General features: G+C 45.1%; 1 protein-coding gene across 1 annotated transcript; it reads left to right on the top strand.

Annotated features, from left to right (window-relative positions):
* Positions 1-9,376: 9,376 nt before the first annotated feature.
* LOC121587379 (GATA-binding factor 1-B-like) lies at positions 9,377-23,667 on the top strand (the record flags this gene model as incomplete). Its single annotated transcript, XM_045220578.1, is given in 4 exon segments — positions 9,377-9,847; positions 18,898-19,049; positions 21,094-21,219; positions 23,432-23,667. Coding segments are annotated over 4 exon segments (985 nt in total), but the record flags the coding sequence as incomplete, so codon positions are not given.
* Positions 23,668-24,808: the final 1,141 nt, after the last annotated feature.

The following is a 24,808-nucleotide window of genomic DNA, read 5'->3' on the forward strand; positions in this document are numbered from 1 at the left end:
TGAAACAAGCCTAGACATCTATGATGTGAAACAGCCCTAGACACATGATGTGAAACAGCCTAGACATCTATGATGTGAAGCAGCCCTAGACATCTATGATGTGAAGCAGCCTAGAGCATCTGTGATGGCAGAACAGCCTGGGCTCTGATGTGAACAGCCTAGACATCTATGATGTGGAAACTGAAGCTCCTAGACATCTATGATGTGAAACAGCCTGAACTATCTATGATGTGAAACAGCCCTAGAGCATCTATGATGTGGAAACAGCCTAGACATCTATGATGTGGAAACAGCCTAGTTCATCTATGATGTGAAACAGCCTAGACATCTATGATGTGAAACAGCCTAGACATCTATGATGTGAAACAGCTGTGATGTCACGAGAGGCTGTGTCCTGGAGGGGACGTTACATCCCCCTGAGATGGCTGCAAACCCCAGGCCAGCTTAGCTCCATCTGCTGGTATAGTCGGGAACTCCAACCCTCTATGCCCAATCTTTATTTCCCGCGCAGCTGAAAGCAATCAGGAGCTGACGGCCAGAAGGTTTGTTGAAGGGAAGAACCACGGTCTCTCCAACCCGGGCTCTCTGGAGGACAAAGAGTGCTGCACGTCCACTTCCATGAGAATATCTCAAGATTGGAATGCTCACCTTTGGAAATACTCACCTTTGGATATATGCCACCTGTGGAAATACGTGTGGGACACATTTGGAAGGGCGTTTTGCTGGGTTGGCACTAGCTGCAACGTGGAATACAGTAAGACTGGGGAAAAGTTATTTGGCGGGAGAGTTATGATTTTGGATGTTGAAGAGACATCCCTGAACTGTTAACCCTAAAGAGCCACCAGAGAACAGAATTGTGTTATACTTTCGTTAATTTCCCAAGACCTTTAATAAAATCCTTGTTTTGATTGAACCTGGTCTCCTTGCACTACTTGAGCAATCCCGCTGAAAGCTGTGTAGCCTCTTCGTGACATCACAGATGGTGGAGAATACGGGCACGCTCAAGCGTTAATAGTGCATGTCAGAGGAGGATACCGAAGGTTTGATCACCCAGTTTTCCAAGTTGGCCGTAGGCTCCCCGCCGACTGAAATGGAGGACATATTGAAAGCCCTTGTTGCTGGCCAGCACCGCCCAGATGCAAGCAAACGTGGCTCTCTTGGAGGAGCAAAAGAAAGCCAACCTTCTGAAGGCAGAGGAAATTGCAGTTGCAGAGACAGAGGGTTGTCCAAAATACCCGCCCAATAAAGGCAAGTGACTTTATATCTAAGATGGGAGCTTACCGATGACAGTTGAGGCATACGCCTGCATGCGATTTGAGGCCACGGCCACTAGGGAAGCCTGGCCCAAGCAACAGTGGGTTGGTCTGGTAGCCCCCCTTCTAACCGGGGAATCGCTGAATGCTGTCCGGGACCTGGGCCCTGACCAGGTTACTGACTATGATGCCCTGAAGTCTGAGATCCTCGGCAGATATGGACTCACAAAGTTTGGTATGGCCCAGCTTTCACAGCTGGACCTTCCAAACAGACCAACCTCCTCGGGCGCAGAGTGCTGAACTTGTCCGAATCGCAAGGAAATGGCTGGATCCGCAGAGGAATACAGCAGCGGCGGTGGTGGAGGCCGTTGTGGTGGATCGTTACCTACGCGCCCCCTGCCTTATGAGGCAAAACGGTTCATCAGTCAACAGGCCCTTGACCACGGCTGATCTGACCGTGGAAGCTGTGGAAAAGTACCAGGCCCACAGCGGAGATGCTGAATGCTTCCGAAAAAGACCCCAGGAGTGCGGCCCCACCACAAATGGGAAGAACCCGTCCAAAGGACCCCAAGGTCTCGAACCCAGCCACGTCAGGACTTATCCCGGCTCCAGGGAGCCAGAAACCAGGCAGGTCAAGAAGAGTACACCAGGAGGGGGAAACTCGACAGTGTTACCGGTGTGGGGAGATGGGACATATCTCCTGGCAGTGTGGGAAACCAGCCGATGAACCTATGCCCACTGGCGGAGTCCTCCAGCTCAGCACCCACACACCGTTTTGCCTCGCTCTTGGGAGTCGAGATGGCGGCCCAGATCGACCCCCCACCTGCCCGGTAACTGTGAATCACCATGATGTGGAGGCCTTACTGGATTCTGGTAGCCGGGCCACCCTGGTGCGTAAGGATTTGGTGGGCCCAACGTGTCTGACCCCGGGAAAGTCCTCCCAGTTTCCTGTGTCCATGGGGACACCAGAGAATACCCATTACTAACTTACAATGACCAGCACACGGGAACCAAGTACACACGACGGCGGGGTGGTTGATTCCCTCCCCGTCCCTGTCCTAATTGGACGAGACTGCCCGGCCTTTTACCCACTCTGGAGAGAGTCTCAGGAGAGGATAACCCAGTACCTGAAACGGAGAGGCAAGACTCATCCTGGGAAGGCTCCGGTGCAATCCTCGAATTACTCACTCCCGCCTCCGGCTCTGATAGGGATGGCAGGTGCCCAGACCGACACAGAGGCGGAGCTGCAGAATCTGGACAAAGAACTGTCTGGTCTGGAAGGGGACCGCTGAGAGGTATCGTTTGTTAAAGCAACAGTTAGACATGAAGACAGAAGAGTTAGATATCCTCCAGGCGTAAACTCCAACAGAGCTCCTTCCTAAGCAACAGGAGGAGCTGGAGAGGCTGCACAGGACCATCGAGGAGGTGTGAGGAGACCCTGCGCAGTAGTAAGGAGGTCAGAAGGCAGAGGAGAAGTACAAGGTGTTGGAGAACAAGATGAAGAATGCGGAGGCAGAGAGAGAGAAGGAACTGAAAGCTGCTCAACAGAAGCTAAACTCTGCTAAAACCAAGGCTGATGCGTTCAGTAAGAAACTCAAGGAGAGACAACAGGAGGCTGAGTCCCTGGTCCTAGAGTTGGAGGAGTTGAAGAGAGAGCAGTCTGGCAAGCACCACGGCAATGCGGGACGGCCCTCTCCCGGCGTGATGCCTTCTTCGCTCGCCTTTACCCGACGAGACGTCGGTCCCGAGGAGGGGGATGTGTGATGTCACGAGAGGCTGTGTCCTGGAGGGACGTTCATCCCCCTGAGATGGCTGCAAACCCAGACAGCTATGGCTCCATCTGCTGGTATGGTCGGGGAACTCCAACCCTCTATGCCCAATCTTCCCACGCAGCTGAAACCAATCAGGAGCTGATGAGCTGAAGGTTTGTTGAAGGGAAGAGACACGGTCTCCAACCTGGGCTCTCTGGAGGACAAAGAGTGCTGCACGTCCACTTCCATGAGGAATATAAGGATTTGGAGATACTTACCTTTGGGGAAATACTCACCTTTGGATATATGCACCTGTGGAAATACGTGTGTGGGACATTTGGAGGACGTTTTGCTAGGTTGGCCCTAGCTGCAACGTGGAATACAGTAAGACTGGGGAAAAGTTATTTGAGCGAGGGAGAGTTATGATTTTGGATGTGGAAGAGACATCCCTGAACTGTTAACCCTTAAAGAGCCACCAGAGAACAGAATTGTGTTATACTTTCGTTAATTTCCCAAGACCTTTAATAAAATCCTTGTTTTGATTGAACCTGGTCTCCTTGCACTACTTGAGCAATCCCGCTGAAAGCTGTGTAGCCTCTCGTGACATCACACAGCCTAGACATCTATGATGTGAAACAGCCTAGACATCTATGATGTGAAACAGCCTAGACATCTATGATGTGAAACAGCCTAGACATCTATGATGTGAAACAGCCTAGACATCTATGATGTGAAACAGCCTAGACATCTATGATGTGAAACATAGCCTAGACATCTATGATGTGAAACAGCCTAGACATCTATGATGTGAAACAGCCTAGACATCTATGATGTGAAACAGCCTAGACATCTATGATGTGAAACAGCCTAGACATCTATGATGTGAAACAGCCTAGACATCTATGATGTGAAACAGCCCAGACATCTATGATGTGAAACAGCCTAAGACATCTATGATGTGAAACTTAGCCCAGACATCTATGATGTGAAACAGCCTAGACATCTATGATGTGAAACAGCCTAGACATCTATGATGTGAAACAGCCTGAGACATCTATGATGTGAAACAGCCTAGACATCTATGATGTGAAACAGCCTAGACATCTATGATGTGAAATAGCCTAGACATCTATGATGTGAAACAGCCTAGACATCTATGATGTGAAACAGCCTAGACATCTATGATGTGAAACAGCCTAGACATCTATGATGTGGGAAACAGCCTAGACATCTATGATGTGAAACATAGCCTAGACATCTATGATGTGAAACAGCCTAGACATCTATGATGTGAAACAGCCTAGACATCTATGATGTGAAACAGCCTAGACATCTATGATGTGAAACAGCCTAGACATCTATGATGTGAAACAGCCTAGACATCTATGATGTGAAACAGCCTAGACATCTATGATGTGAAACAGCCTAGACATCTATGATGTGAAACTTGGCCTAGACATCTATGATGTGAAACAGCCTAGACATCTATGATGTGAAACAGCCTAGACATCTATGATGTAAAACAGCCTGGACATCTATGATGTGAAACAGCCTAGACATCTATGATGTGAAACAGCCTAGACATCTATGATGTGAAACAGCCTAGACATCTATGATGTGAAACAGCCTAGACATCTATGATGTGAAACAGCCTAGACATCTATGATGTGAAACAGCCTAGACATCTATGATGTGAAAACAGCCTAGAGCATCTATGATGTGAAACAGCCTAGACATCTATGATGTGAAACAGCCTAGACATCTATGATGTGAACAGCAGCCTAGACATCTATGATGTGAAACAGCCTAGACATCTATGATGTGAAACAGTTAGCCTAGACATCTATGATGTGAAACAGCCTAGACATCTATGATGTGAAGCAGCCTGGACATCTATGATGTGAAATAGCCTCAGACATCTATGATGTGAAACAGCTAGACATCTATGATGTGAAACACAGCCTAGACATCTATGATGTGAAACAGCCTAGACATCTATGATGTGAAACAGCCTAGACATCTATGATGTGAAACAGCCTAGACATCTCATGATGTGAAACAGCCTAGACATCTATGATGTGAAACAGCCTAGACATCTATGATGTGAAACAGCCTAGACATCTATGATGTGAAACAGCCTAGACATCTATGATGTGAAACAGCCTAGACATCTATGATGTGAAACAGCCTAGACATCTATGATGTGAAACAGCCTAGACATCTATGATGTGAAACAGCCTAGACATCTATGATGTGAAACAGCCTAGACATCTATGATGTGAAACAGCCTAGACATCTATGATGTGAAACAGCCTGGACATCTATGATGTGGAAACAGCCTAGACATCTATGATGTGAAACAGCCTAGACATCTATGATGTGAAACAGCCTAGACATCTATGATGTGAAACAGCCTAGACATCTATGATGTGAAACAGCCTAGACATCTATGATGTGAAACAGCCTAGACATCTATGATGTGAAACAGCCTAGGACATCTATGATGTGAAACAGCCTAGACATCTATGATGTGAAACAGCCTAGACATCTATGATGTGAAACAGCCTAGACATCTATGATGTGAAACAGCCTAGACATCTATGATGTGAAACAGCCTGAGACATCTATGATGTGAAACAGCCTAGACATCTATGATGTGAAACAGCCTAGACATCTATGATGTGGAAACAGCCTAGACATCTATGATGTGAAACAGCCTAGACATCTATGATGTGAAACAGCCTAGACATCTATGATGTGAAACAGCCTAGACATCTATGATGTGAAACAGCCTAGACATCTATGATGTGAAACAGCCTAGACATCTATGATGTGAAACAGCCTAGACATCTATGATGTGAAACAGCCTAGACATCTATGATGTGAAACAGCCTAGACATCTATGATGTGAAACAGCCTAGACATCTATGATGTGAAACAGCCTAGACATCTATGATGTGAAACAGCCTAGACATCTATGATGTGAAACAGCCTAGACATCTATGATGTGAAACATAGCCTAGACATCTATGATGTGAAACAGCCTAGACATCTATGATGTGAAACAGCCTAGACATCTATGATGTGAAACAGCCTAGACATCTATGATGTGAAACAGCCTAGACATCTATGATGTGAAACAGCCTAGACATCTATGATGTGAAACAGCCTAGACATCTATGATGTGAAACAGCCTAGACATCTATGATGTGGAAACAGCCTAGACATCTATGATGTGAAACAGCCTAGACATCTATGATGTGAAACAGCCTAGACATCTATGATGTGAAACAGCCTAGACATCTATGATGTGAAACAGCCTAGACATCTATGATGTGAAACAGCCTAGACATCTATGATGTGAAACAGCCTAGACATCTATGATGTGAAACAGCCTAGACATCTATGATGTGAAACAGCCTAGACATCTATGATGTGAAACAGCCTAGACATCTATGATGTGAAACAGCCTAGACATCTATGATGTGAAACAGCCTAGACATCTATGATGTGAAACAGCCTAGACATATCCAGAGCTACAGTGCTCTACTGTACTCTACTGAACTAAACTCTACTGAACTAAACTCTACTGAACTAAACTCTACTGTACTCTACTGAACTAAACTCTACTGAACTAAACTCTACTGTACTCTACTGAACTAAACTCTACTGAACTAAACTGTACTGTCCAGTCCTGTAGTGTACTAAACTGTTCCGTACTGTGATGTTGAAACTTGTGAAACATAGCCTAGACATCTATGATGTGAAACATAGCCTAGACATCTATGATTCCTTTAGATTTGGATCTGGTCTGCACCGACCAAATTTGTACTTGTTTGGGGGCGGAGGTCCTTAGAATAATACCCAGCATGCGTTTGGGGGGCGGAGGTCCTTAGAATAATACCCAGCATGCGTTTGGGGGCGGAGGTCCTTAGAATAATACCCAGCATGCGTTTGCAAGTATTTGTTTTTACATCACATTTTGGTCATTCAGCAGATGCTCTTATCCAGTGCCGTGAAAAAGTATTTGCCCCCTTTCGGATTTTCTAAATGTTTTGCATATTTTTGATACTGAACGTTATCAGATCTTCAACAAAAACCTAATATTAGATCAAGGGAACCTGCGTTTACAAATAACAAAAAATAATGGATACTTATTTTATTTAATTAACAAAGTTATGCAACACCCAATTGGCCTGTGTGAAAAACATGGGTCCCATTGTGCCTGGCGAAAACCAAACACTGCATTCCACAGTAAGAACATCATACCAAAGGTCAAGCATGGCGGTGGTGGTGTGATGGTTTGGGGATGCTTTGCTGCCTCAGGACCTGGACGACTTGCCTTAATAAAACTGTTTTAAATATTTTGAAAAAACTAACATAAGTGCATGTGAGAGATGTGAGCAATGGGCTAATACATAATCTGTTGCAATCTTTGGTTTGGCTCATCTTTGATAAATGAAGAGGCTTGAAAACATTTTTTATTGTGATATAATGCTTACTTCTTTGAGAATGTTTTTCTATGTCCGGGAAAATATGTATTTTCGATGTCAGTACAGAAAAGCCGTCTTTTCACATTTCATTCAGCACCTGAAATGCACCTGATTTCAACGTCTGGAAAATACATTTTGTCTCAACTACCCCTGGATCATTGAACTTGCACTGAATTCGCCTTGTCTCTGAAATGATGAAACTATTCCTACAGTGAGGGAAAAAAGTATTTGATCCCCTGCTGATTTTGTACGTTTGCCCACTGACAAAGAAATGATTAGTCTATAATTTTAATGGTAGGTTTATTTGAACAGTGAGAGACAGAATAACAACAACAAAATCCAGAAATACGCATGTCAAAAATGTTACAAATTGATTTGCATTTTAATGAGGGAAATAAGTATTTGACCCCTCTGCAAAATATGACTTAGTACTTGGTGGCAAAACCTTTGTTGGCAATCACAGAGGTCAGACGTTTCTAGTAATTGGCCACCAGGTTTGCACACATCTCAGGAGGGATTATGTTCCACTCCTCTTTGCAGATCTTCTCCAAGTCATTAAGGTTTCGAGGCTGACGTTTGGCAACTCGAACCTTCAGCTCCCTCCACAGATTTTCTATGGGATTAAGGTCTGGAGACTGGCTAGGCCACTCCAGGACCTTAATGTGCTTCTTCTTGAGCCACTCCTTTGTTGCCTTGGCCATGTGTTTTGGGTCATTGTCATGCTGGAATACACATCCACGACCCATTTTCAATGCCCTGGCTGAGGGAAGGAGGTTCTCACCCGAGATTTGATGGTACATAGCCCCGTCCATCGTCCCTTTGATGCGTTGAAGTTGTCCTGTCCCCTTAGCAGAAAAACACCCCCAAAGCATAATGTTTCCACCTCCATGTTTGACGGTGGGGATGGTGTTCTTGGGGTCATAGGCAGCATTCCTCCTCCTCCAAACACAGCGAGTTGAGTTGATGCCAAAGAGCTCGATTTTGGTCTCATCTGACCACAACACTTTCACCCAGTTCTCCTCTGAATCATTCAGATGTTCATTGGCAAACTTCAGACGGGCCTGTATATGTGCTTTCTTGAGCAGGGGGACCTTGCGGGCGCTGCAGGATTTCAGTCCTTCACGGCGTAGTGTGTTACCAATTGTTTTCTTGGTGACTATGGTCCCAGCTGCCTTGAGATCATTGACAAGATCCTCCCGTGTAGTTCTGGGCTGATTCCTCACCGTTCTCGTGATCATTGCAACTCCACGAGGTGAGATCTTGCATGGAGCCCCAGGCCGAGGGAGATTGACAGTTATTTTGTGTTTCTTCCATTTGCGAATAATCGCACCAACTGTTGTCACCTTCTCACCAAGCTGCTTGGCAATGGTCTTATAGCCCATTCCAGCCTTGTGTAGGTCTACAATCTTGTCCCTGACATCCTTGGAGAGCTCTTTGGTCTTGGCCATGGTGGAGAGTTTGGAATCTGATTGATTGATTGCTTCTGTGGACAGGTGTCTTTTATACAGGTAACAAACTGAGATTAGGAGCACTCCTTTAAGAGTGTGCTCCTAATCTCAGCTATACCCTGTATAAAAAGACACCTGGAACCAGAAATCTTTCTGATTGAGAAGGGGTCAAATACTTATTTCCCTCATTAAAATGCAAATCAATTTATAAAATTTTTTGACATGCGTCTTTTCTGGATTTTTTGTTGTTATTCTGTATCTCACTGTTCAAATAAACCTACCATTAAAATTATAGACTGATCATTTCTTTGTCAGTGGGCAAACGTACAAAATCAGCAGGGGATCAAATACTTTTTTCCCCTCACTGTAAATTAGCCTTACACCAGCTACTCAGAGACTAACAGTTCCTCCCTTTTTGTGTTGTGTTCCAGTTCACCAGGTGCACTCGTCATCCTCCCACGTCAACAGTAGTGTCCAGTGGTTGGAGCAGGGGGCTTCTGGGGGCCAGCCTCTCAACTCCTCCTCCTGCTCCTTCACCACCACCAAGTCCCCTCTACACCCCCACACCTCCTCCTCCTTCTCCTCTCTGACCATCCCCAGGACCGGGCACCACTCCCCTGGGCACGACTGTCAGGACAGTCCCAGGCTCCAGGAGAGGCTGAGTCCCAGTGATGACGGATGTAGCAGTAGTTTTCTCACCCTCATCTCTGCACCAGGGGATGGGTACCCACACTCTGCCCAGGCCTACGGTCACTCCTTGGGCTTCTACAGCAACCCCTGGGGGTCAGGACAGGACTACAGCTCAGCCTCTCTCTACTCCTCCCCTGGGGCTGTCATCTACCCTTCCTCCTACTGCTATTCCCCCAAACTACTCAACTACAAGATCAACCTCTCTCCTCCAGGTGAGATGACAACAAGTTCAAACATGGTTACATTTCATTTCAAATTTCGGTAGTGTTCTAGGAATGTTCTCCAACTGATTCGACATTGGGAATGTTCTCAAATAGTTCAGAGAACGTTGAGAAACAGTTGGTAGAGCGACGCCAGGGTTGTGGGTTCTCATCATTTTCAGAAATCGCTGATCTTCACTCCTCCAAATCCCCCAATTCTCTTCCATCATTACAAAAACAGCTTTCTCTGCTTCTGTCATCATTTCTCCTATTTGCTTCTGCTCATAGCCTTCAGAAACCAACAAGGTCACATGTGGCACACTCTTCTCAATCTCCAATTCTTTATCCATGAGCTGAGTTGAACTTTCTTTAGTTGATGACTCAACCATTCCTCTGAGTTCAATTCGGCAGCATTCTTGAAATACTGGAGCTGAATTGAAATGGATATTCCAGAAGCCTCGCATCTGGCATATTTTCCCCCTTACATTTCTTCCATATCTTAGCCTGCTTCAAAAAATCTTCACTGAGATTTCCAATCCAGAATACTATAGACTAATCCCTCTCTGTCATCATCAACAATTGGTAAACCTTTTCCTTTGGCACTTCTACCAGACAGCCGTCTGGTGTACATCTTATTGGTACAGTTCAACTTCCACAATGCATCTCTTCCCAACAACGCAATAGGTGTATGTTCTGATACCAGTATGGGTATTGTAATTTTCTCATTTTCATAGCAGAGCTCAATTGGTTCCTTAAGAGTAATCAACTGTTTTACTCCCTCAAATCCCTATTCTAATTAGTTGATTTGACATAGTGAGATGTGTAACCTCTTCAGGCTGAACACAGATAAAAGCAGTTCCTCTTTCCACCATCACTTCCAATGGTCCGTTGTTTATTTCCACCTCAATTGTTGGATCTTTTTCCCCTAACTGGTGCTACCAGCTGACACCTCCCTTTCGGATCTTCTAGGCACCCCTAGAATCCTTGCTCCTTGCCCCTATAAGGGTTCACCTGTCCTCCAGATGATCTTCACTTGCTCCTGTATCTTCCTCTGAAATTCCCTATTGTGTTTCCTTCTGGCCCATTACACTCACAGGCAAAGTCACCAAACCTGTCCACAATCATAACACACTTCTGAAGATTGCTGGAAGTATGACTTAAATCTTCCTCCTCTTCCTAAGCCTTCTCGTCCTCTTCCTCTCCAATTCTGTGCCTGTCCAGAAACTGGCTATGGATATGAAACAACTGGTACCGCTATTGGTGGCTGGTACAATTGCATTTGATCTGGTTCAGTTGAAGCTGTGGCAGTGATTGTTGATTTGGTGCACACTGATTCTTCATAACCAAAGATCTTCTTTCTCCTTCTTATTCTCCCCCAGTTGTATTTCATTAAGTTTTCTGAGAGTTTCTTGGTCCTGTTCTTTCTGGTTGTGTTCCTTTTTCCTGTACAGATCCACTTGATGGGCTATATGATCTGTATAGACGCCTTTTGTCATGCTTCCAAGTCCAACCACCTCTGCCAGTTTGCTCCTTACTGGTGAGGGCAGTCCCATCTGCAGTTTAGCTCTCAAAATTGACTTCTCAATTTGACTCACATCTGGATCATTTCCAGCAATATTTCTCCACACTTGATGAACTCTTGACACATAGGCTCTCTGATTTTCTTGTTGTCCTAGTGGGTCAATCAGAATGTTGTCAGAATGCACATTTGTTGGAAACGTATCTTTCAGTGCTCTCCACAGCCGATTTCTACTTGCAGCCAACAATTCAGGGTCATTCACTTCAGTCCCCACATATCTATTAAGTCCCGCTCTCTGAAAAATGTCTTCCATATCTGGAATCCCAAGGAGATTAGCCAAAAGTCTCTTAATCTCTCCTATGGCAGACTATGTTCCCACCATAATTTCTTCACATTTTTGAAATCCAAGGATATGCTCCATCTTGAAGAGTAGGCAGCTTCTCAAGTATATCTGACATATCGGTATTCGTCAAAGGCTTATATTATAGGTTCTGTCCTCTAAATATAATCTTCTTACTTGTGCTCCCTTGTCTTGGCCTCAATGTATTATTCTTCTCCAATTCTTGGGATCCTTTTCTCAGCAGTTTTTTATTCTCTTCTGTATCTTCGGCTTCTTGAGTTGTTCTTCCAGTTCTCTTACTTCTTCTAAATTATTCCCCTTATCCAGGCATGATACGCATCGGTCTATATCTCTTTCTATTTCTTCTGTGCTAATCATTGTAGGATAAAATCCTCCTTAACATAAAGCACCCTTAATCTCCAAATCTTCATCGCTTTCTCCATCTTCACTTTCATCAGAGATCGAATCTCTAGTATCCTTCTTCTTCCTTCAACTTCCATCACCCCTTCTTTCCTCTCTTGCCAACTTCCTTCTGATCACAGAGTCATATCCACCCATGATCTCCCTTCAATCACTCTGATCATCATCATCATCATCATCATCTTCAAGTTCCATCCTCCTGAACCTCACTCCACCCTTAGTTTCCAGACATCTCGTTTTCTTCCTACTTTTGGAGTTTGGATTCATCTTTATGGTCGTTTCTGCTTCTCCTCTCTCTATTATTCAAGCACTTTCATTATGTTGATGACGTCAGGGTTAAGAGTCCCTTCCACTGGCCATGGTTGTTCAATGTCACCCCAACGTTTATTCCCTTTTCCAGATAACCTTGCAATACCATTAACTAAAGGATTACTATTTTCTACTACATCAACAGGAGTAATTACTTTCATAGTTTTTATGTCCTTTTTCCCCCTTGTAACAACTCTTTTATATTCCTTTATTGTGAATTATTTTATTATTTTAGAGTATGTAGCTTATGATTCCCTCTTTTAATTTTTTAATTTTTTATTAATTAATTCATCAATTAATTCATCAATTAATTCATCAATTTACTTATTTATTCATTTTATTTTATTTTATTTTACCGAATTATTGATTAGTGGCAATCTTACCACATCCGATCAGGAAAAGTAAATGAAAGTAGTCAACTTCCGAGCAATCCAAAAAAGAAAGACCTATAATCCAGCAACACTACAGTACTCACAAACCCATTGCTTAATAAGCACCCAATTACCTTAATTTTACAGAATAATGTCAGTGCTCGATTTCCCCACTCAACTCTAATCAAACCCACTCATGCACAAAAACTCCAAAATGCAATTCTTATTTACATCAATTGATCAGTCTGTTGCCAAGTCCTTGTCAAATTGTCATAACATCAAATATGCTAGGCACCCAAAATATCCTCTATGGGAAGGTAAGTTTTGTGAATAGAACAGTTCTAGCCTTGATTTGACTTGATCCGTTGCAGCACACTCTGTCGCATGATGCACTCGTCAGCACCTCCTCTCTCTCTCTCTGTCTCCTCCTTCTTATCGTCTCTCATATCACAGAAGAACAAAGAACAGACAAGAATTTAGTATTTTATGCACTCACTGGGTTATTTCAACCATTCAATACCCCTCTGTTCACATTCGCTCTAAGAAATAAGCAAACAACTTAACTCAGGAATAGTATAAATAGCTCAATCATTATTATTATTATTATTATTACTTTTTTTTTTTTTATCCGTCAACATATCTCTCATTTATCAATTCAATAGATCTCAATCAAATAGTTTCATCGTTAAGCAACAGCCGATTTAACAAACAGAACACTCCATCATTCGTATCTAAATCTCCCCCTCCCTCTCTGTCTGCTCTGAGTCTGCGTCTCCCAGCAGCTCAGTGCAGGCAGGGGAGTGGCACATTTGCTCTACGTAACTCTAAGCTCATAAAATCCCACGCATGCGTAGTTCATTCACCAGTGCGATTTCATAGTGGAGGGAGCTCTCAAGCAGCTCTCTCCCAGCTAGACAACAGCTAGGGGCGGCAGGTAGCTTAGTGGGTAAGAGCGTTGTGCCAGTAACCGAAAGGTCGCTGGTTCTAATCCCCGAGCCGACTAGGTGAAAAATCTGTCGATGTGCCCTTGAGCAAGGCACTTAACCCTAATTGCTCCTGTAAGTCGCTCTGGATAAGAGCGTCTGCTAAATGACTAAAAATAAATAAAATAAATAAAACAACAGAAAGTAGACAGACCAGCTGTCGCTCCGTTCTTTCCCCCCATAGACAAACAGTAACACTTAACACAACTCACAAACCAACACAAAACATAGAACACAAATCCTACTCTCTTCCACACACACACACATACAGTTTAAGAGGCTTATTTCCGTTCCTACGGACCTCTAAGCATGCTACTACCATCGCGCCATTTTTTCCTTTGTTCCTAAATTTCTGCTACCTTGAGTTCGCGGAAATTCAATGAGCGGTTACGTCAAACATATACTTCGTCAACTATAAGTCGAGCGGTAACTTGCAACCGAATGTATATACCACAACCCCAGTCCCCGGGACTGACCTAAACCCACCTAATGCGCTTTTAGGATTTTCGGCCCGTCCTAATGATCGCCTCGTTGGAGGGCTTAACATAGATCCGCGATGTTCTAATTTGTATACATTTTTCCTTAGTTCCTGGCCTTTCCTTCATTGTATTCTTTTTGAATTTTATTCAAGCAAAAATATCCCTATAGACACTCCCCCCTGTTTGCGTTGTTTACCAGCGCAAACAAATTTAGAAATTTAGAAGGGACTCTTATCCCACAGCAAATAACAGCAAAGCACACACGCAAGTTCTTAACGGTGCATTCATTCAACGCACACACACACAGGCACACGAACTAACCAGTGCCCAAAGTAGTGAGAAAACTCACCCTTATCTGCTGGACTCTGGAGCGAGAGTCAGCTCGGCGCCCATGAATGGAACGCTGGGAAAAGACGCAACACGACCAATACCTCGTCGCCATTATGTAGTGTCGAGAAAACGATGCTAATTATGCTGTGAGAACAAGGAAATCCGCTGACACTGTCCTCGATTTATAATTATTTATTACATTTGAAGATCTCAGCGCCAATTTACAGATATCTGCAGACATCTGGAGAATAACCTGACCCAAACTCTAAATATGTTATTCTCCCCGTCCTTTGTTTTAACTGTGGTATTTATATCCTATGCCCTATGTAACATAATATGGGTGTTTTCCCCTACAGACCAATCCCAGGACTCCACCTAACAGACTTCCTCTGCTTTAGGGTGCCCCTATAGAACTACTCCCCAGATGCTCCCTTAAGCTGAGTCAACATCCTCTAAGACTATTTGCAACCATTAGCAAAGTCATAAATTGTCCAGATACCACACAAACAGAATGCATGTTTTGGAAAAATGTGTATTCTGTACAGGCTTCCTTCTTTTCACTATGTCAATTAGGTTAGTATTGTGGAGTAACTACAATGTTGATCCATCCTCAGTTCTCTCCCATCACAGCCATTAAACTCTGTAATTAATATTGGCCTCACAACGAAATCCCTGAGCTGTTTCCTTCCTCTCCGGAAACTGAGCTAGGAAGGACGCCTGTATCTTTGTAGTGACTGGGTGTATTGATACACCATCCAAAGGGTAATTAATAACTTCACCATGCTCAAAGGGATATTTAATGTATTTTTTTCTTTTCTTTAAAAAAAATCTACCAATATGTGTCCTTTGTGAAGTATTGGAAAACCTCCCTGGTCTTTGTGGTTAAATCTGTGTTTGAAATTCACTAGTCGACTGAGGGACAAGTTATTGTATCGGGTACAGAGATGAGGTAGTCATTTAAAAATCATGTTAAATACAATTTTTTTGCACACAGAGCCCATGCAATTTATTATGTGACTTGTTAAGCAAATGTTTACTCCTGAACTTATTTAGGCTTGCCATAATAAAGGGGTGGAATAATTATTCACTCAAAACATTTCAGCTTTTCATTTTTAATTAATTTGGAAACATTTGGAAAAATACAATTCCACTTTGACATTATGGGATATTGTGTGTAGGTCATTGACCAAAAAATCTAAATTTAATCCATTTAAAATTCAGGCTGTAACACAACAAATGTGGAATAAGTCAAGGGGTATGAATACTTTCTGAACGCACTGTACGTCCTGAGACTAAACCACACAATGTATAGACGACAGCAGGGTGCACATGCAAAAACTAGGCTTCCGATTATTTTATGTCAAACAAATTACAGTGCTTTCGGGAAATTATTCAGACCCCTTTACTTTTTTCATATTTTGTTAGGTTACGGCCTTATTCTAAAATTTATTAAATTGATTTTTCCCCCTCATCAATCTACACACAATACCCCATCATGAAAAAGCAAAAACAGCTTTTTAGAAATTTCTGCACATTTGTATATTTTTTCTTCTGAAATATCACATTTACATAAGTATTCAGACCCTTTACTCAGTACTTTGTTGAAGCACCTTTGGCAGCGATTACAGCCTCGAGTCTTCTTGGGAATGATGCTACAAGCTTGGCACACCTGTATTTGGGGAGTTTCTCCCATTCTTCTCTGAAGATCCTCTCAAGCTCTGTCAGGTTGGATGGGAGCATCGCTGCACAGCTATTTTCAGGTCTCTCCAGAGATGTTCGATCGGGTTCAAGTCCGGGCTCTGGCTGGGCCACTCAAGGACATTCAGAGACTTGTCCCAAAGCCACTCCTGTGTTGTCTTGGCTGTGTGCTTAGGGTCGTTGTAATGTTGGAAGGTGAACCTTCGCCCCAGTCTGAGGTCCTGAGTGATCTGGAGCAGGTTTTCATCAAGGATCTCTCTGTACTTTGCTCCGTTCATCTTTCCCTCGATACTGACTAATCTCCCAGTCCCAGCCGCTGAAAACATCCCCACAGCATGAAACTGCCACCACCATGCTTCACCGTAGGGATGGTGCCAGGTTTTCTCCAGACGTGATGCTTGGCATTCAGGCCAAAGAGTTCAATCTTGGTTTCATCAGACCAGAGAATCTTGTTTCTCATGGTCTGAGAGTCCTTTAGGTGCCTTTTGGCAAACTCCAAGCAGGCTGTCATGTGCCTTTTACTGAGGAGTGGCTTCCGTCTGGCTTCCGTCTGGCCTGATTAGTGGAGTGCTGTAGAGATGGTTGTCCTTCTGGAAGGTTCTCCCATCTTCACAGAGGAACTCCGGAGCTCTGTCAGAGTGACCATCGGGTTGTTGGTCACCTCCCTGACCAAAGCCCTTCTCCCCCGATTGCTTCTTTCATTCAAGAATGATGGAGGCCACTGTGTTTTTGTTTTTGGGGACCTTCAATGCTGCAGAAATGTTTTGGTACCCTTCCCCAGAGCTGTGTCTCGACACAATCCTGTCTCGGAGCTCTACGGGCAATTCCTTCAACCTTATGGCTTGGTTTTTGCTCAGAAATGCACTGTCAACTGTGGGACCTTATATAGACAGGTGTGTGCCTTTCCAAATCATGTCCAATCAATTGAATTTTCTACAGGTGGACACCAATCAAGTTGTAGAAACATCTCAAGGATGATCAATAGAAACAGGATGCACCTAAGCTCAATTTCAAGTCTCATAGCAAAGGGTCTGAATACTTATGTAAATAAGGTATTTCTGTTTTTTATTTCTAATTACTTTGCCAAAAAAAACCCGGTTTTTGCATTGTCATTATGGGTTACTGTGTGTAGATTGTTGAGTAAAAAAATAAATGTAATCCATTTTAGAACAAGGCTGTAACGTAACAAAATGTGGAGAAAGTAAAGGGGATAGAATACTTTCTGAAAGCGCTGTATGTAAAGCTGACGGGTGCTCTCCCTGTCCCTGTCCCTGTCCCTGTCCCTGTCCCTGTCCCTCTCCCTCTCCCTGTCCCTCTCCCTCTCCCTCTCCCTCTCCCTGTCCCTCTCCTTGTCCCTGTCCCTGTCCCTGTCCCTCTCCCTGTCCCTCTCCCTGTCCCTGTCCCTCTCCTTGTCCCTGTCCCTCTCCTTGTCCCTGTCCCTGTCCCTCTCCCTCTCCCTGTCCCTCTCCTTGTCCCTGTCCCTGTCCCTCTTCCTGTCCCTGTCCCTGTCCCTGTCCCTCTTCCTGTCCCTGTCCCTGTCCCTGTCCCTCTCCCTCTCCCTCTCCCTGTCCCTCTCCTTGTCCCTGTCCCTCTCCCTGTCCCTGTCCCTGTCCCTCTCCCTCTCCCTGTCCCTCTCCTTGTCCCTGTCCCTGTCCCTCTCCCTGTCCCTGTCCCTGTCCCTGTCCCCCTCCCTCTCCCTGTCCCTGTCCCTGTCCCTCTCCCTGTCCCTGTCCCTCTCCCTGTCCCTGTCCCTGTCCCTGTCCCTCTCCCTCTCCCTCTCCCTGTCCCTGTCCCTCTCCTGTCTCTCCTGTCCCTCTCCCTGTCCCTGTCCCTGTCCCTCTCCTGTCCCTCTCCCTGTCCCTGTCCCTGTCCCTGTCCCTCTCCCTGTCCCTCTCCCTGTCCCTCTCCCTGTCCCTCTCCCTGTCCCTGTCCCTGTCCCTGTCCCTGTCCCTGTCCCTCTCCCTGTCCCTGTCCCTCTCCCTGTCCCTCTCCCTGTCCCTGTCCCTCTCCCTGTCCCTCTCCCTGTCCCTCTCCCTGTCCCTCTCCCTGTCCCTCTCCCTGTCCCTCTCCCTGTCCCTGTCCCTCTCCCTGTCCTTGTCCCTCTCCTGTCCCTCTCCTGTCCTCTCCCTCTCCCTGTCCTGTCCCTGTCCTGTCCCTGTCCCTGTCCCTCTCCTGTCCTCTCCCTCTCCCTGTCCCTGTCCCTGTCCCTGTCCCTGTCCCTCTCCTGTCCCTCTCCTGTCCCTCTCCTGTCCCTCTCCCTCTCCCTGTCCCTCTCCCTGTCCCTCTCCCTGTCCCTGTCCCTCTCCCTCTCCCTGTCCCTCTCCCTGTCCCTGTCCCTGTCCCTCTCCCTGTCCCTCTCCCTGTCCCTCTCCCTGTCCCTCTCCCTGTCCCTGTCCCTCTCCTGTCCCTCTCCTGTCCCTCTCCCTCTCCCTCTCCCTCTCCCTCTCCCTGTCCCTCTCCCTGTCCCTCTCCCTGTCCCTCTCCCTGTCCCTGTCTCTCTCCCTCTCCCTGTCCCTGTCCCTGTCCCTCTCCCTCTCCCTCTCCCTGTCCCTGTCCCTCTCCCTGTCCCTGTCCCTGTCCCTGTCTCTCTCCCTCTCCCTGTCCCTGTCCCAGTCCCAGAGGCCCGTGAGTGTGTGAACTGTGGTGCGACCGCCACCCCTCTGTGGCGTCGTGACGGGACAGGACACTACCTCTGTAACGCCTGTGGCCTCTACCACAAGACGAACAGCCAGAACAGACCCCTCATCAGACCCAAAAAGAGACCGGTATGTTAATGATTATTTAGACTGACTGGTATGTTATTTATTATTTAGACTGACTGGTGCAGTGGGGAAAAAAAGTATTTAGTCAGCCACCAATTGTGCAAGTTCTCCCACTTAAAAATATGAGATAGGCCTGTAATTTTCATCATAGGTACACGTCAACTATGACAGACAAAATGAGAAAAAGAATTCCAGATTATCACATTGTAGGATTTTTAATGAATTTATTTGCAAATTATGGTGGAAAATAAGTATTTGGTCAATAACTAAAGTTTCTCAATACTTTGTTATATACCCTTTGTTGGCAATGACACAGGTCAAACGTTTTCTGTAAGTCTTCACAAGGTTTTCACACACTGTTGCTGGTATTTTGGCCCATTCCTCCATGCAGATCTCCTCTAGAGCAGTGATGTTTTGGGGCTGTCGCTGGGCAACACAGACTTTCAACTCCCTCCAAAGATTTTCTATGGGGTTGAGATCTGGAGACTGGCTAGGCCACTCCAGGACCAGAAATGCTTCTTCGAAGCCACTCCTTCGTTGCCCGGGCGGTGTGTTTGGGATCATTGTCATGCTGAAAGACCCAGCCACGTTTCATCTTCAATGCCCTTGCTGATGGAAGGAGGTTTTCACTCAAAATCTCACGATATATGGCCCCATTCATTCTTTCCTTTACACGGATCAGTCGTCCTGGTCCCTTTGCAGAAAAAACAGCCCCAAAGCATGATGTTTCCACCCCCATGCTTCACAGTAGGTATGGTGTTCTTTGGATGCAACTCAGCATTCTTTGTCCTCCAAACACGACGAGTTTAGTTTTTACCAAAAAGTTATATTTTGGTTTCATCTGACCATATGACATTCTCCCCAATCCTCTTCTGGATCATCCAAATGCACTCTAGCAAACTTCAGACGGGCCTGGACATGTACTGGCTTAAGCAGGGGGACACGTCTGGCACTGCAGGATTTGAGTCCCTGGCGGCGTAGTGTGTTACTGATGGTAGGCTTTGTTACTTTGGTCCCAGCTCTCTGCAGGTCATTCACTAGGTCCCCCTGTGTGGTTCTGGGATTTTTGCTCACCGTTCTTGTGATCATTTTGACCCCACGGGGTGAGATCTTGCATGGAGCCCCCAGATCGAGGGAGATTATCAGTGGTCTTGTATGTCTTCCATTTCCTAATAATTGCTCCCACAGTTAATTTCTTCAAACCAAGCTGCTTACCTATTGCAGATTCAGTCTTCCCAGCCTGGTGCAGGTCTACAATTTTGTTTCTGGTGTCCTTTGACAGCTCTTTGGTCTTGGCCATAGTGGAGTTTGGAGTGTGACTGTTTGAGGTTGTGGACAGGTGTCTTTTATACTGATAACAAGTTCAAACAGGTGCCATTAATACAGGTAGCGTGGAGGACAGAGGAGCCTCTTAAAGAAGAAGTTACAGGTCTGTGAGAGCCAGAAATCTTGCTTGTTTGTAGGTGACCAAATACTTATTTTCCACCATAATTTGCAAATAAATTCATTAAAAATCCTACAATGTGATTTTCTGGATTATTTTTTCTCAATTTGTCTGTCATAGTTGACGTGTACCTATGATGAAAATTACAGGCCTCTCTCATCTTTTAAGTGGGAGAACTTGCACAATTGGTGGCTGACTAAATACTTTTTTCCCCCACTGTATGTTATTGATTATTTAGACTGACTGGTATGTTATTGATTATTCTGACTGGTATGTTATTTATTATATATATTTACAGTCATGCTGTGAATTTCCTTCTTAGACTTCTCATATTTATTTCTCCAAGACAATACATCTTTCCTCCACTCCTCTCCTCTCCTCTCCTCTCCTCTCCTCTCCTCTCCTCTCCTCTCCTCTCCTCTCCTCTCCTCTCCTCTCCTCTCCTCTCCTCTCCTCTCCTCTCCTCTCCTCTCCTCTCCTCTCCTCTCCTCTCCTCTCCTCTCCTCTCCTCTCCCCTGTCCTACCACTATCTACCACAGTGTATTCGCTGCTCCACCTGTGATTTCTAAAGTTAAACACATCTCTGTTGCTCTCCCCATGCAGATCGTCAGTAAGCGTGCATGGACAAACTGTGCCAACTGCCACACCAGTACCACCACTCTGTGGAGACGCAGCGCCAGCGGAGAGCCAGTCTGTAACGCCTGTGGACTCTACTACAAACTACACAACGTAAGAACTACTCTCACTACTCAGCATCACGGCTTCTCATTCCATTAGACTGCGTAACGGCTTCTCATTCCATTAGACTGCCTCACGGCTTCTCATTCCATTAGACTGCGTAACGGCTTCTCATTCCATTAGACTGCCTCACGGCTTCTCATTCCATTAGACTGCGTAACGGCTTCTCATTCCATTAGACTGCGTCACGGCTTCTCATTCCATTAGACTGCGTACGGCTTCTCATTCCATTAGACTGCGTAACGGCTTCTCATTCCATTAGACTGCGTAACGGCTTCTCATTCCATTAGACTGCGTAACGGCTTCTCATTCCATTAGATTGCGTACGACTTACTCATTCCATTAGACTGCGTAACGGCTTCTCATTCCATTAGACTGCATACGGCTTCTCATTCCATTAGACTGCGACGCTTCTCATTCCATTAGACTCTGTCGACTTCTCATTCCATTAGACTGCATAACGGCTTCTCATTCCATTAGACTGCCTCACGGCTTCTCATTCCATTAGACTGCATAACGGCTTCTCATTCCATTAGACTGCGTAACGGCTTCTCATTCCATTAGACTGCGTAACGGCTTCTCATTCCATTAGACTGCATAACGGCTTCTCATTCCATTAGACTGCCTCACGGCTTCTCATTCCATTAGACTGCATAACGGCTTCTCATTCCATTAGACTGCCTCACGGCTTCTCATTCCATTAGACTGCATAACAGCTTCTCATTCCATTAGACTGCGTAACGGCTTCTCATTCCATTAGACTGCGTAACGGCTTCTCATTCCATTAGACTGCGTAATGGCTTCTCATTCCATTAGACTGCATAACGGCTTCTCATTCCATTAGACTGCCTCACGGCTTCTCATTCCATTAGACTGCATAACGGCTTCTCATTCCATTAGACTGCGTAACGGCTTCTCATTCCATTAGACTGCGTAACGGCTTCTCATTCCATTAGACTGCGAATTGCTTCTCATTCCATTAGACTGCCTCACGGCTTCTCATTCCATTAGACTGCATAACGGCTTCTCATTCCATTAGACTGCCTCACGGCTTCTCATTCCATTAGACTGCGTAACGGCTTCTCATTCCATTAGACTGCCTCACGGCTTCTCATTCCATTAGACTGCCTCACGGCTTCTCATTCCATTAGACTGCGTAACGGCTTCTCATTCCAATTAGACTGCGTAAAGGCTTCTCATTCCATTAGACTGCGTAACGGCTTCTCATTCCATTAGACTGCGTAACGGCTTCTCATTCCATTAGGCTGCTGTGACTTCTCATTCCATTAGACTGCGTAAGGACTTCTCATTCCATTAGACTGCGTAACGCTTCTCATTCCATTAGACTGCATCGCGGCTTCTCATTCCATTAGACTGCATAACGGCTTCTCATTCCATTAGACTGCGTAACGGCTTCTCATTCCATTAGACTGCATAACGGCTTCTCATTCCATTAGACTACATAACATTTACATTTACATTTACATTTTAGTCATTTAGCAGACGCTCTTACCCAGAGCGACTTACAGGAGCAATTAGGGTTAAGTGCCTTGCTCAAGGGCACATCGACAGATTTTTTACCTAGTCGGCTCAGGGATTAGAACCAGCGACCTTTCGGTTACTGCCACAACGCTCTTAACCACTAAGCTACCTGCCACCGGCTTCTCATTCCGTTAGACTACATAACAGCCATTGTGAGTCCGTTGAATAATAATAATTTGGTGGGTGATTATATTTGTCCTATTTCACATATGTACAAGTTTGTATTGTACGCATGTATAATCCCAACTTCCCCTGAGTCACTGCCAGGGTCAGCCATTATCAACAGCGACACTGGAGCAGTTAGGGTTAAGTGCCTTCTAACCGCCAGGGTACCAGCCGCCCCGTAGAGAGACGTAGCATATTATAAGCTTTATAATAAGACATTATCAAGGATCAGACATGCTTTATAACAAGTCATAAAGCATAATAGGCCTCCTGTAGCTCAGTTGGTAGAGCATGGCGCTAAAATGTAAATGTAAATAATAGCTGCATGCTGCAGGTAAAGTTACCAACATGCCTACTGTTAATATCTAGTGCTACTAGCCTCTTTTTCTACATGAATCAAGACACATACTTTCCTTTGTTCCTATAATGGAATCCTCTTCATTCACCCAGGGGAGTATTCATACTAATGTCACTGTTCCTCTGTTCTCCTCTTCAGGTCAACAGACCTCTGACCATGAAGAAGGAAGGCATCCAGACCCGGAACCGTAAGGTCTCCAGGAAGAACAACAGGGCTAAGCAGAAGACAGGTGTGTTAGAGGCTGAGCTGGGTCTCTACTCTGACCCCTCCCTGTCCATACTCCAGTCCTCTGACCCCTCTCTGTCCAGACTCCAGTCCTCTGACCCCTCCCTGTCCATACTCCAGTCCTCTGACCCCTCTCTGTCCAGACTCCAGTCCTTTTTTTTTATTTATTTATTTTATTTCACCTTTATTTAACCAGGTAAACCAGTTGAGAACAAGTTCTCATTTACAACTGCGACCTGGCCAAGATAAAGCATAGCAGTGCGATAAAAACAACAACACAGAGTTACATATGGGGTAAAACAAAACAAAAATCAAAAAAATACAACAGAAATACAATTAATATACAGTGTGCAAATTTAGCAAGTTATGGAGGTAAGGCAATAAAATAGGCTATAGTGCAAAAATAATTACAATTTAGTATTAACACTGGAATGATGTGCAAGAGATGATGTGCAAATAGAGATACTGGGGTACAGATGAGCAAAATAAATAACAATATAGGGATGAGGTAGTTGGGCGGGCTAATTTCAGATGGGCTGTGTACAGGTGCAGTGATCGGTAAGGTGCTCTGACAACTGATGCCTAAAGTTAGTGAGGGAGATAAGCGTCTCCAGCTTCAGAGATTTTTGCAGTTTGTTCCAGTCATTGGCAGCAGAGAACTGGAAGGAATTGCGGCCAAAGGAGGTGTTGGCTTTGGGGATGACCAGTGAGATATCCCGCTGGGCGCAGACTACGGGTGGGTGTTGCTATGGTGACCAATGAGCTAAGATAAGGCGGGGATTTGCCTAGCAGTGATTTATAGATGGCCTGGAGCCAGTGGGTTTGGCGACGAATATGTAGTGAGGACCAGCCAACAAGAGCGTACAGGTCACAGTGGTGGGTATTATATGGGGCTTTGGAGACAAAACGGATGGCACTGTGATAGACAACATCCAATTTGCTGAGTAGAGTGTTGGAGGCTATTTTGTAAATGACATCGCCGAAGTCAAGGATCGGTAGGATAGTCAGTTTTACAAGGGCATGTTTGGCAGCATGAGTGAAGGAGGCTTTGTTGCGAAATAGGAAACCGATTCTAGATTTAACTTTGGATTGGAGATTCTTAATGTGAGTCTGGAAGGAGAGTTTACAGTCTAACCAGACACCTAGATATTTGTAGTTGTCCACGTACTCTAGGTCAGACCCGTCTAGAGTAGTGATTCTAGTCGGGTGGGCGGGTGCAAGCAGCGTTCGGTTGAAGAGCATGCATTTTGTTTTACTAGTGTTTAAGAGCAGTTGGAGGCTACTGAAGGA

This window comes from Coregonus clupeaformis, unplaced genomic scaffold, assembly GCF_020615455.1.
Source record: "Coregonus clupeaformis isolate EN_2021a unplaced genomic scaffold, ASM2061545v1 scaf4390, whole genome shotgun sequence".
Classification (NCBI taxonomy): domain Eukaryota; kingdom Metazoa; phylum Chordata; class Actinopteri; order Salmoniformes; family Salmonidae; genus Coregonus; species Coregonus clupeaformis.